This window comes from Bubalus bubalis, chromosome 7 (genome assembly GCF_019923935.1).
Source record: "Bubalus bubalis isolate 160015118507 breed Murrah chromosome 7, NDDB_SH_1, whole genome shotgun sequence".
Classification (NCBI taxonomy): domain Eukaryota; kingdom Metazoa; phylum Chordata; class Mammalia; order Artiodactyla; family Bovidae; genus Bubalus; species Bubalus bubalis.
In genome coordinates, this window is record NC_059163.1 from 94,949,199 (window position 1) to 94,963,634 (window position 14,436).

Genomic DNA, 14,436 nt, shown 5'->3' on the forward strand with positions numbered 1-14,436 from the left:
TTAAACTTTATCATATGTAGGTGTGTATAGAAAAACAAAACAAAACCTATGTGGGGTCTGGTAGTGTCAACATTTTCAGGCACCCACTGGGGTCTTGGAAGGCATCCCCCAAAGATAAGAGAGGGCTATCATTTTTCTCTTTGGTCATCAGACTGGAGCAAGTTTTAAAAGTTGATTTAAACCTTAAATTGGGAGTTAAAGTTAATTTTGAAAAAACATTATCAGCTTGTTCAAAATTTAAAAGTGGGTAAGAGTATAGTTGTTCTAAAGAAGAAGCTCGTTCACTGCTTTAATTCTGTGTTTTTGTTTATTTTCCTTTGCAGAGAATGTAGCTGGTCACTACATTTCCCCCTTTCATGATATTCCTCTGAAGGTGGACTCTGAAGAGGTATTGTTTTAACTTGTTTGGGGCATGAAAATATCTACTTCTAGTATCACCATAAGATGCTTTTTGGAAGCATTTCAAAAAGAAATGTTTTGGTTGGCGGTAGAGAAGGGCAGAGGAGAATTAGCATCAGTTATCTTTGTAACAGGATTATAAGCCTTCTTCATGAATTAGAATTTGGAAAAGAATGGGTTTCTTCCGGGAGGACTTGGGAAGAAAGAAGTGTTAGTAGTCTATGAGGCTTAGAATTTGGTAGCAAATAAAAATTTAAGGTTAAGAATTTGGAAGGTTAACAAGAGGCTTATTTTTAATAAGAATAGTAGTGGTATTAGTCATAATAAGATAGTAACATTTGTGGATTATCTGCTGTTTGCTAGCCACCATGTCAACATATGCCATTTTATTTAATCCTTATAAATTGCTATTATCATCTCCAAGGACACTGGAGCTGAAGCGTCCTTGACTTGGACACTTTGTCTAAGGTCACATAGCTGGTGAGTGGCAGAACAAGGATTTGATTTAGCATTTCTGACCACAGAGTTCATGCTCTTTAACTACTCTACCAGATCGATGCTAGAAAGATACAGTTGGAAAAATGGTAGTCTTTGAATAGCTATTCTTTTAGAACCTAAAATTACTTGAGAGGTGGGAGGGTAGAAGGGACGTAAGTCAGGTTGGAGGGCAATCTGCTGAAGATGGAACTAAGAGGGACTCAGAATATTGGAGCATTCCTGGGGCTCTCCTGACTAGTTGGCGAGATGGCATCATTGGTAATGGATGTTAGTAGTCACCTCAACCTTGGCAGTTCTTTCAGTAAGATCCGAGTAGTTAAGTGGCTTATTTCATTACCACATTTTTCAGTGACCAGAACTACATTCCAGGATGAGATTCCGTGGGGCTGGTTAGTGGGGTTGGGTTTTCCAGAACCGTGGTGGGATCGGTGTGGAGCAGAGGCCAGGGAAAAAGTGGGAAGCTGCTGCAGCTGCAAGTCTGGTTTGACCTTCCCAGTGGTACCTCAGGGGCCGACTGCCACGTGTCACAGTCAGGTTATGGAACATGGGAATAGGATGTATGCCGCCTCCCGGGTCTTCACGGGGTTGGACTCTCCATAACGATGATAACGGGGGGCAATGAGAGCCGAGAGTTACCGAGTGCCCCTCGTGCTTAGCCAGGCACTGTGCTCAGAGCTTGACTTGCATTGTTTCAGTATGTCCAGGGCTACTGTTACCGTTTTTATTTTGCTAATGAGGTGAAGTGCCTTGCCCATGGTCACAAACCTGGTCTGTAGTGGAGATGAGACTTGAACGTAGGACTGTAACTCCACAGACTGTCATTTTTTTTTTTAATGTTTCTTTGGGTTTTATTTTAAATAATAGAAGGTGTGAAGTCAAGAAGACAGTAGGCAATGGTGACTTGATCCAGTAAGCAAAAGGAAAGGTATTTTATTCTAAACTATTATTTGCAAACACATTTAAAACTATAATCATTTCCTATAACATCTATAAAATTTTCCATAAATAATTATCCCAGAGACATCCAAGGAAGAGGACGTTCAGCAGCATCCTCTACAAAGTCTGTATCTTAGCTGCTCTTGTGTAATCCTTCTAGCTCACTACTTCTGAGTAATATTCAGCTACAGGACAAGGAGTCATGTAATCTGGAGAGAGAAAGAAACCGGCGAGAGAGCATAAAGAACTCTAGAGTACTGTGTGTGTCTCTGAGTGTGTGTGTGTGTCCATGTCATGGCCAATGAGCTGTCCAACCTAGGTATCTCACATCTCCCAACCACTCTCTTTGATTTTGGCTTAAAGAGGGTGCATTCCTCTATTATTTGTTAATTAATGTATTCATTCAGTAAACAGTTATTGCATGGTTACTATGAGTCACAGTATTTCGAGCACTAGAGTTGCAGTGGTGAATAAGGTGAATGTAGTTCCTTCTCAGCCAGAGGAGACTAACAACCTGGAAATAAACAAGACAATCAAATACTGTAAGGTGCTAGAAAACCAGAGGAGAGTAGTGAAGAGTGACTACTGGTGCTGCTTAGCGGGGAGCGGTGCACTGTGACAGTCTCTACACCTCATAGCAGTAGCAGTGATAGCAGTATTATATGGAGGAATTGTGTAGTAGGTCGGGGTGTAAGTGGAACAAAGAATGGGCTTCCTACATCCCGCTGAGTAATAATACTCTGCCTTAGGAGGATGGGTTTGGGGGAACATGAGATTTGGGCTTATGAAAAACTGATAACAGCAGAACAAAGTGAAACAGGTTGTGCGAATGAATTCTGGGCCTGTGGAGATAGGTATACACAGTGGCTGTGTAAATAGGCTTCCCTTGTTCCCAGACATAATGATTAGAGAACTCTTGCACCTTATACTTTGGGTGGTGGTATTTTAGGAAAAGAAATGGTGTATCAGGGCTGACTTGGAATAATTGTTTTTCTGTTTGTTTCCTTCGTTAGCTGTTTCGGTGTGTAAAAGCTACATATAATGTGTGAGCATTTGTGAATGGTGTAATTTTTCTTCCCAACCCGCCGAATAATGCTCTTTTAATTTACAAGTGCTTGATGGAGACTTGGTAATCACACCTTGGTGGAAATCACAGGCAGGAGGGGCAGCCGAGTACTTCCATGGTTTGTTAGTCACACTCCCTGGAGTTTCATTTCAACAATGAAATGACTGTTTTAAGCATGATTACTGGAAACTGCCAGTCTTTCCTTAAAGACTGAACTGAGCCTTTGCTTATTTTGTAAAAACTAGGAAAATATACTTGAAAGAGATTTGGCTTTTCTAATAATTTGTTTTATGAAGCGCTGAAAACTGCATGAGTTTTTGATGCTCATGCGCTGGGGGTGTAAATGCTGAGGAAAACTGCACTGGGCATTTGGTGGATTCTCTTTTGAATCAGGTTTCTGGAAACCTCTGGTGGAATGTTTATACGATAGGCATATTTTTATTGCTGTACGGTCAATACAGCTGTATTTGTTCATGAAATATTAGAGTCAAAAATAGCATCTTTTAAAAATTGAAGTGTAGTTCATTTACAGTGGTTCAGGTATATAGCAAAGTGATTCAGTTTTATATTTTATATATATATATATATATATATATATACACACACACACACACACACACATACACACACATATTCTTTTCAGGTTCTTTACCATTATAGGCTATTACAAGATATTGAATATAGTTCCGTGTGCTATACAGCAAGTAGGTCCTTGCTGTTTATCTATTTTATATCCAGTAGTGTGTATCTGTTAATCCCCAATTCCCAAGTCATCCCTCCCTGCCTTCCCCTTTGTTAATCATGTTTGTTTTCTATGTGAGTCTATTAATATTTCTGTTTTTATAAATAAGTTCTTCTGTATCATTTTTTAAGATTTCACATATAAATGATAGTTTATGATATTTGTCTTTGTCTATCATACTTCACTTAGCATGTTAATCTCTATTTCTATCCATGTTGCTGCAAATGACATTATTTCGTTCTTTTTTATGACTGAGTAATATTCCATTATATGTATATAAAACATCTTCTTTATCCATTCATCCGTCAGTGAATATAGATTGCTTCCATGTCTTGGCTATTATAAATAGTGCTGCTATGAGCATTGGGGTCCAAGTATCTTTTCAAATTAGAGTTTTTGTCTTTCCAGAATATATGCCCAGGAATGGGATTGCTGGATCATTGGTGGCTCTTTCAAGGACTCTCCGTGTTGTTCACCAAAATAGCTGCACCAGTTTCCATTCCCACCAGTAGTGTCAGAGGGATCCCTTTTCTCCACACCCTCTCCAGCATTTATTATTTGTAGGCTTTATTATGATGGCCATTCTGACCAGTGTGAGATGGTACCTCATTGTATTTTTGAATTGCATTTCTCTAATAACCATCTTTTCTTTTATAGGAAAATGGCATTCCTACAAAAAGAGCACGAAATGATGAATATGAGGTATATCTAAAGGTTTTTATTTCTGTGTATCACTTATATTGTCTTTTAAAGACCCTGATGGTAGTCTGCATTTGTAAAGTGATGCTGAATTATTTTCCCTCGCAGAACTTATGAATGCATCCTGATGTTTTTATTCTAGTCTCTCTTTAAGGCAGCTAGGGACAATATTACCATTTTACTTTATTCCCTTATGGTAAAATATATGTAACATGACATTTACTGTTTTATTTATTGTACACTTTTTAAGTGTACAGTTCAGCGACATTAAATTCTTTACCATGTTATACAATCATCACCGCTATCCATCTCCAGAACTTTTTCATTTTTTCAAACTGAAACTCTGGACCCATTAAGCAATAGCTCTCCACTCCATGTCCACGTAGCCCCTGGTAACCACTGTGCTACTTTCTGTTTATGAATCTGACTATTCTAGGATCCAGGAATATATGCTATATTCCAACTATATGCTAAAATAAATACATTCTAAGTCCATCTTTCAAATATATGACTGTCAAGCTTTTAATTGTTCTTGACTTAGGACCAGAACATTTGACTGATATCTGTCTTCCGATTTCTTTCTGTTGATGCCTTTTTATCTTGCTGATTCCAGGAAACATTTCCTGCCTCTTAGCCTTATTTTCCCTTCTTAATCTTATTGCCCTCTAGTCTCATCTGGCTGAAACTTTTGATCCCAGCCTTTGAATCTACTTCCAAGCATAGCTGTGGGGCTGTTTAATTCCTATCAGCTTTTTGTGCCCCACATCTTGTATTTTACTAAACTGATGTTTTTCAGAATGGTCCTAAACCATCTGCATTGGAACTGCTTAGGGCACTTGTTAATATTTCAGATTCCTGGTCCATTCCATATCTACTAAATTCATGCGGACTGGGTAGTCTTCACATTTAAGTGTTCTGTGCTCAGTCACTCAGTTGTGTCCGACTCTTTGTGACCCCTGGACTATAGCCCTCTAGGCTCCTCTGTCCATGGGATTTCTGAGGCAAAAATACTGGAGTGGGTTGCCATTTCTTTCTCCAGGGACTCTTTCAGACAGAAATCGAACCTTTGTCTCTTGCATCTCCTGCATTGGCTAGTGGATTCTTCACCAGTGTGCCACCTGGAAAGCCCAAAACCAGTGTTCCAGGGCATCCTGTACACTCTGAAGTTTGAGAGTCATTGCTCTTCATAATGGATAAATAGACATTCAGGGGCTCAAGTCTTTATGGGTTCTTAAGAGACTGTGAGTGTTAACCTGTAAACAGTTGTTTCAGTGGCAGAAATGTTTACTGTGTATATATAGTAGTAGTGCTTAGTCAGTCAATTGTGTCGGAATCTATATGACCCCATGGACTATAGCCCGCCAGGCTCCTCTGTCCATGGGATTCTCCAGGCAGGAATACTGGAATGGGTTGCCATGCCCTCCTCCAAGGGATCTTCCCAGATCGGACCCAGGTCTCCCGCATTGCAGGCAGATTCTTTACCATCTGAGCCACCAGGGAAACCAACTTAAACTTTATAATTTTTAGAACATAGTTTGTGTGTTGGTGACTACCTGATTTTTGATTTGAGATTTTTTTTTTTTTAATTCTTTTCTATTTCCCCCACCCCTCAGGCCGTGGCAACTACTTTCCTACTCTCTTTCTATGAATTTGGCTTTTTAAAACTTTTCAGATTCTACCTGTAAGTGGTGCCATGCAGTATGTGTCTTTTTCTGTCTGACTTCTTTCACTGAGCATAATACCTTCCAGGTTCACCCATCCTGTCACCAAGAGCAAGATGTTGTCCTTTCTCATGCTTGGATACTATTCCCTTGTATATATAAAAAATGTACTTGTTCATTTGTTGACAGGCACTGAGGTTGTTTCTGGGTCTTGGCTATTGTGAGTAATGCTATAACGGGCTTAGGAGTATAAGTATCTCCTCGGTATCCTGTTTTCCTTTTTTTTTGGATATATATACACAAAAGTGGGATTGCTGGGTTATGTGGTAGTTCTATGTTCAGTTTTTTGAGGAACCTCCAGACTGTGTTCCACTGTGACTGCACCAGTTCACATTTCTACCAACAGCGCACAAGGGTCCCTTTTCTCTACATCCTCGCCAGTACTGTTATTTCTTATCTTTTTTCATGGTAATCATTCTAATGGGCATGACCTGGTATCTTATTGTGAGTTCGATTTGCTTTCTTTCCCTTGATGATTAGTAATGTTGGCCATCTGTTTGTCTTCTTTGGAAAAGTATTTAAGACCTGTGCCCATTTTTTTTTTTTTTTTGATGGATTGGTTTTTCACTATTAAGTTACGTGATTTCTTTATATATTTTGCTTATTAACCCTTTAACAGATATATGACTTGCAACTGTTTTCTTCCATTCCATAGGTTGCCTTTTCATTTTGTTAATTGTTACCTTTGCTGTGCAGAGCTTTTTAATTGAGTATGTTCCCACTTGTTTATTTTTGCATTTGTTGCCTTTACTTTAATGTCAAATCTAAGTTTATTTGATATTTTAAGGGTTAGAACAAGGATAGAAGGGTTATTTCCTTTCTTTTTACACCCCAAGAATATAGATAATGCAGTGTTAGAGAATCTGCCTGCCAATGCAGGAGACAAGGGTTCCATTCCTGGGTCGAGAAGATCCCCTGGAAGAGGAAATGGCAACCCACTCCAGTATTCTTGCCTGGGGATTCCCATGGATAGAGGAGCCTGGCGGGCAGTCCATGGAGTTGCAGAGAGTCACACAGCACTGAGCACACACACACATAAAATCTACTGACTGCTTTTTCATCCTTTTTTTTCCCCTGTAATAAAAATAGGAGGGAAAAAAATAGAAAAAAGAACTGAAGAAAGAGGTAAATGTCCCTAACTCAACATTCCGAATTTAAAACATGTCCCCTTGTGTCTTTGTGATTTTCTAATAAATTTCAGCAGGCCACTTTTGGTTTGTAATTAACATTAATCTTAGAATAAACAGACTGACATTGGCTTTAAAAAATTACAGGTCATGTGCATTTTAGCCCGAGAGAAAAAAAGCAGACTGGAAGTACACTCCTAGTGATCAGGAGCAAATGATGAGGAAGAGTGTAGCTTGCAGGCTTGAAATTCAAACCTGATCCATTGTTCTCTTGGCAATTCAAGTCTCTGTGAGGGGTTTTGGTAGGTGTCATTCTGTAAAAGGATTGGCACTAGCTTTGTCTTCTCTGTCACCTCAGAGTATTCATCTGCATGCATTTCTTCTCTTATAGCCAGACTTTCAGGGATGAATAAATTATGTGAACATCTGCCATTTACTTGGGTTTTTCTTTTTAACAGCTACTTCAGACATATTTAAACAGGTGCTGGGGTACCTCATGAAAGAGCATAGAAAATGAAACATAACGGCAGGCCTGTATATAAGGCTGCTAAGATAGATATGAGGCATATTTCTCAGGAGCAGTTGTTGAGAGTGCATTCTCAACTTTGTTCTTTATCTCATTATGAGTGTGCAGTTTTGTCGTGGTAAACTTCAGTCTCATCTAGAGAAAACCATCATTATTTCTTTGGCTTGATTTATTTTTAATTGTGTAAATGGCATTCTTTGAGTTAACAGCATTCCTGTTTCACTAAGAAAACCCCAGATATTGTTTAGCAGTGCTTTAAACCAGAGATTCTCAACTCTGGCTGCATATTAAAATTGCTTAGAGAGCTTTTAGAAATAAGCAATGCCCTGGCTTCACCACAGAACCACTGAATTCAAATATGTAGGAGATGGGGGCTCTAGAAATCTCTTAAAAAAAAAAAAAATCAATTCCAGCTCTCCAGGTGATTTTACTGTGTGGCATAGTTGAGAATAACTATATTTAATCACTGCTGCTCAAATGATCTGTGGTAAAAGATAGTTTTTTGGTTTATTTCTAATCTTTTGTGAACTGATATTGATACTTTAAAAAATTACAATCAAAATGAACTATTAGAAAAACTTAATTCAAGTTCCAAATACTTATTAATAGGTCTGACAGTCATAAAAATTACTTGGTCAAATTGTTATAAATGTTTCTAAAGGAACTGGTAACAGTCAACTTGCAGCTTAGCCCTGGTCCATGACCACACTTGGATGAAGACTGTTTTAAACCGTTGCTTTGATAAGTTGTTAGTTACTGATATCAGAATGGGAAGCAAGCCAACTTTAAGCATAGACCTTTTCTCTCTCTTTTTATAAAATAATTGTGTTTATTTTTGGCTGCGCTATGTCTTCTGTTGCTTGGGCCCTCTCTAGCTGCAGTGAGCAGGGGCTCCTCTCTAGCTGAGGGGCTCCTCTCTAGCTGAGGGGCTCAGGCTTCTCATTGTGGTGGCTCCTTTTGTTGTGGAGCACAGGCTTTAGGGAGCATGGGCTTCAGTAGCTGCGGTTCCTGGGCTCCAGAGCACAGGCTCAGTAGTTGTGGTGCATGGGCTTATTTGCTCCTTGGTATATGAGATCTTCCCAGCCTAGGGATCAAATCCATGTCTCCTGCATTGGCAGGCAAATTCTTTACCACTGAACCATCAGGGAATCCCTAAGGCTTTTTCTTTGTAAGGCCATTACTGTAGAAAATTATTTTTAGTCACCACTGATCTAGAGTTTCCTTTGTTAAGTAGGCTACAAGTTCAGAAATGGTAAAAAGAAGCAGTGGTTCTTTTGTAACTTTAGGGAATCCGAGATCACTAGATAATGTAAGCTAAGCTTTGTTAACTCTTTGTAAGCTTTATAACTACCTATACTGATGGCCTCAATTTTACATTATGGTAGAAATAACTTGGATTTAAATATTTTTTTATGATTTTCAAAATATTTTACTTCTTAATTGTCTGTGTATTTTCATTTAAAGCACATAATTGGTCTTCACAACTTTGTGTGGGATGAGGACAGAGATTATCACACTTAAACTTTGCAGACTGGAAAAGTGAGACACTCAGCGCTCAACTTTTGTTTTAGTTGGAAAGAAATTGAAACACGTTTCTTGGCTCCATTCTGATTCTGTCTCTACCTTGAAAAGGTATTTCCAGAAATGTAGCAACTTCTAACACCGTGCAGTAGTGGTCAAGTAACATAAGCAGGCTTAAATTCTGTTATATTTTAACCAACTTCTCTAATTTTTTAGTAGGAATTTAAGGCATAGGCAGACATATGATGCAGACTTTTTACATTTTTTGTAGGAAAAAAATAAAACATTCTCATGCAGGAGATAAGTGAAAAAATAAAAGATGACAACATTAAAAAAAATGTTTGCTTTGTTGTTTTTTTATATTGCAGAATGTGTTTAACATGGTTGTGGAAGTACCTCGGTGGACAAATGCTAAAATGGAGGTATGAAATATCCTATTAGCATCAAATGGAATAATTACTAATGATATAAAATTTTGTTTTAAGTTGTTTGTCATAATATTTTGAATTTGGGATGGTTGACAAGTTTCTTTATAATGGACAATGGAAAATATTCTTGTAAACTTACTTTGAATCTATTTTCAAAAAAGAAAATATTATTCCAAGCTGAATTTACACTTTAAAGAGAATATATTCTTTTTTGCCTCTCTATTTTGTTATACACATATTTATTTAATTTTCCTTGACTCCTGTGTCTTTGAAAATAGCAAATACTTTAAAGGTTTTCTTAAATAGGTTCTGAGATGTATTTTGTTCATAGACACAATTGCAGCATATTTGGGGCAGACAATTTTGGTTCCTAAGGACTTAATTCTCTGAGGAGTTAAAGTGTTTTTCTGGCCAACTCTTGATTTCTGAGTACTTTCTAAGAGCATCTGGTATTCCCCTGGTTGGTTTTTAAAATTAATAATTTTTCTTGATTTTTCTTGATAGGTGTGAACCTATCAAGAACTTCCCTTTTGCTTTTCAGAATTTTATTGTTTCATCTTCAATTAAGTAAGGTCCCTATTTCTGAGTGAAATTTAATTTATGGTACTTTGTTTAGTTATCTAAGTTTTCTGCAACTTTGGATGTGAAGGTAGGTATTATTTTACATGTTTAAGTTAAGATAGTTTTATCAGTATATGTTTTGCAGATTCTATATTTGGAGAATTATTTCTCTAAATATAAAATAGTAGGTTTTTTGGTTAATATTTTAATAGGAAAAAGTAATTAGATTCTTCTTTTGCTCTTCTTGCTTTTGGTACAAGTTTTATTGTTCTTGGCTACTCTCTACCTCACTTGGGTGTAGGATCAAGAACCTATGAGATCTTACCTAATTTAAGCAGTGTTTATTCATTCAAACATGGCTTCAGTTATTTTTTGTTTACTTTTGTAGGATAGTTTTTTTTTTGGCATGGCAATTTGAATATGTTTGATTGAAAGGTAACTTTGAAATGAAATCACTTAGTGAAAAATCTTTATTATAAGATTGATGGTAGAAAACCCAAGTAGTAACAAAAAGCAAGTTGATTAATCCTTAGCTTCTTGCCATTTCAATAATATTTATTATTTGTGTTAAAAATAATGAGTTCATAAGTAATAGAGTGCCAAAATATATTATCTGACGTTTCCTTTCCAGTTTAATACAAAACAGTAAATTAGAAATAAGAACCAGCTTATTTTTAAAGTTATCTTTGATCAATAAGTTGGAATACGAATATTTAGTCTGATAATGGCAGATTTAAAAATCCTGTTTGAATATAGGATTAACCATTTTATGTCCCACACCCCTTTTCTCCCACAACCTGCTTAGATTGCCACGAAGGAACCACTGAATCCCATTAAACAAGATGTAAAGGATGGCAAGCTTCGCTATGTGGCAAATATCTTTCCTCACAAGGGTTATATATGGAATTATGGTGCCCTCCCTCAGGTAACATTTTTGTTATAATGGTAAAACTTCTCTGTCTTCTGAAAAAATTGCCTTGTAAATCCTGTGAACTACTTAAATTTAAATTGAGGACATGTCAGTGAGAGATTTGTAAATTTAAAATTTTTTTAATGTGGAATTTTATTGTATCAATAAATTTTTTTTCAAACTGTATATATGTCTGTACTCAGATTCTCAGAGTTAGGTATTTAGAATACTCATATTTGGCATTTTGAACACATTTCTTTTTCTGAGCTTGGCTATTAATATTAAGAGTCAGTGGAAAATATTTTATCTCCTTTATTTGCAGTCATTTTTTTGGATATGACAAGTTATGCTTGTATATACCTTCATACATGACAGCATGAATTTTATTTTTTAAACTTTAACAGATGAACCTATTAAATTGTTACCTCTTTCAGAACTCATTGTGAATTGAATAAGGCAACTTAATTATATACTGTTAAGAATTTATGACTTTTCAGTAGGAAGCAATGAAAACAATGGCTAAGTGATGGTAAAGCAGCATTCCGATTAGAGAGTAACACTTGCTATTTGCTTTTCTTCCTTTTTTCTCCTTTTTTGTTTTTTTTTCTTATGTTTCCTCATTCCTAGGAAGTGGTAACTCCTTCCAGATAATTTAGTGAGTAACACTCAGAATATGCAGAATCAGAAGTCTAGGTTTGGAGACGTAGAGAAGCATCTGCCTTTATGTTTATAAAAACCTTTAGAGCATCTGTCTATCTGGATATTTTTATATTTTGTTTATTAATTTTAATATTTTGTGTGAAATTCCAAGATGCTATTTGGGAAATATCTGAGAAAAGGGGTTCTTGTTTTAACTAACTCAAAAAAAAAAAAAAAAAAAAACAAACAAACCAGCTGCCCTTGTAGAATAAACAGTTGCAGGAAAAGAAAAAAGAAAATTGTTTTCTAAAGAGTCAGACTGCCTTTGATGGCAGTTAGACCACCCACATGGATACATTCTTGGTTAAAACAGGCGCTCCTAAAATGGTGTGCTAAGAATGAGGATGTTTGTTGAAACTAAGACCACAGGATTTCTGACTTCCCAGGTGCCTAAGTAGACATTCTGTTTGACCTGGCAGTGAAAGGGTGAGAACCTTTTTGTTAAGCTTAGGGGATACTGTCTGCAGAAGATGGAGAGATGAGGAGAGGGCCTAACAAGCCACTGAATTAAAGGAAGACAAAAATAGACCTTTGAAAAGTAGAGTAGTTGTTATTTAATTGATCAGTCGTGTCCAACTCTTTGCAGCCCCACAGACTGTAGCCCTCCAGGCTCCTCTGTCCATGGGATTCCCCAGGAAAGAATACTGGAGTGGGTTGCCATTTCCTTCTTCAGGGGAAAAGTAGAGTAAGCAGAGGATAAACTAAAGTTCATCTATTTGTTTATTTCATTAAACATTTATTAAGGATTTATGTGCTAGACTGTATTTAGGTGTTGGGTAGACACAGAAAAATGAGATATAAATATAAGATTAGTGCAGCATAAGTGACTAAGAATGTTGATTTTAGAGCCAGCTTGCCACCTACTAGTAATGTGACTTGGGCAAGATCTTTTGTTTTTCTGGACCTCACTTTCTTCATCTGTAACAGAGAGATGATAAGATACTGCATGTGGTCCTGTTGAGGTTAAATGAGTTATTGCATGTTCATGTTAGAATAATGCCTAATGGACAGTGATCACATTGTTGTTACCACTGGTACTTTTACTATTATCTGGTTTTGTGTGTTTTTTTTTTTAAAGCATTTATAGTCTCCTGGAGGTGGGATGATCAACAACTAAATTAGTGCCTACAGTGGAGCATAATAGATTCTAATTAACTCATCTTTTATAGTTCATCTATTTAAAGTTATGACGTATTTTTGTATTCTGCTGGATGTGTTTGAATGTTCAAGGTGCTCTTACATGCTATTATATTAGTCTGTGAGGTGCAATAGTTCTTCAGCTAGAGCAGGAATTAGACTCTTAATCTTGGTTCTTAATGTCCTCTGCATTCACCACTGCCTACTGAAATTTCATACTCCACCTAGTATCCAAAAATACCATTTTTGTCCATATGAGAACCTTTTAATGCCTTCCTATTGCTGAAAGGATAAAATGAAACATTCCTAACATAGCTCCTCAACTCTTTCATGGTCTGGCCCTACTTAGCCAGCCTTATTCTGCAGCCTTTGTCCTCACTTCCCTCCCACGACAGCAGCATCTTCAGTGTCTCGAGTTTCCCTTGTCATTTTCACACCAGCTCTTCCTTCACAGAGCTGTTCATTTCTTCAGGACCCGTTTTTTGAGTACCTGATGTTTGCCAGACCATGTTCTAAGTACTGGAGGTAGAGCAGTGATATCAGTGACAAAAATTCGTATGGAACTTTTATTCTAAGAGACAGACAAAAAAAAAAAAAAGTAAGAACGTATAGTATGTCAGATGGTGGTAAGTGTGTTGGAGAATAATCAAATAGGAAATGGGTCTAGGGTGTGTGGGAATCGTTGCAGTTGGGAGGAAGACCTCAGCGCGGAGCTATTTTCTAACAGGAGACCAGGAGAAAGTGAGAGGGTGGCATCTTAGAAAGTGAGTGCCATCCCAGGCCATTTAGAGGAGCTCATCAAGAAACATGAGGTATAAAAGTCTAGAGGTGGAGGGAGGGCTCGTGTGTCTCAGAAAGGAGGCCACTGTGGATAGGATGGAAGTGAGGAAGAGGAAATAGACCTATATTCTCTCTGCCATTTTTAACCAGAGATCTTTACTCTTTTTAAACCTAAACTGATGGTGGTGGTGGCGGTGGTGGTGTGTGTGTGAGAGAGTCTTCAGCAGAAAAATGTACCATAGATTGCACAGAAGTTAAACACCAAGCAAAAATAACTATATTGATTCATGTTTATATAAAGTTGAAATTAAGCCAGTTGTTTATGGACAAGGTAATGTACCCAACTGTCTGAGCAGTGAAGAACTCACCTGCCAAGGCAGGAGATGCGGGTTTGATCCCTGGGTGGCAAAGAGCCCCTGGAGAAGGAAATGGAAACCCACTGTAGTATTCTTTCTGAAATTTCATGGAAATTTCATGGACAGAGGAGCCTGGTAGGCTGTCACAAAAGAGTCATACACAACTTAGTGACTAAATAACAACAAATGTACCCAATATTTTTTTTGCATCCTTGTCAACGTTAAGACAGAGTGAGCCTGTTAAATTGAAAGCCAGCCCCTGGCGCATTTATGTTTTTGATCTCATGTCCAGCCTCTCCTTCTGCCCCTCCTCCTGCTCCCTAACCCCAA

The 14,436-nt window shown here is 37.4% G+C and overlaps 1 protein-coding gene across 2 annotated transcripts in view; it reads left to right on the forward strand.

Moving 5' to 3' along the window:
* PPA2 (inorganic pyrophosphatase 2) overlaps nt 1-14,436 on the forward strand; it is a 96,200-nt gene that overhangs the window by 18,164 nt on the left and 63,600 nt on the right. Inside the window, exons 2-5 of one of the 2 annotated variants that reach the window (XM_006076383.4) lie at nt 324-388; nt 4,299-4,343; nt 9,604-9,657; nt 11,030-11,149. In XM_006076383.4, coding sequence (XP_006076445.1) covers nt 324-388; nt 4,299-4,343; nt 9,604-9,657; nt 11,030-11,149 — 284 coding nt within the window. The remainder of the gene's footprint in view (nt 1-323; nt 389-4,298; nt 4,344-9,603; nt 9,658-11,029; nt 11,150-14,436) is intronic. The other variant, XM_006076384.4, reaches the window with a different exon arrangement.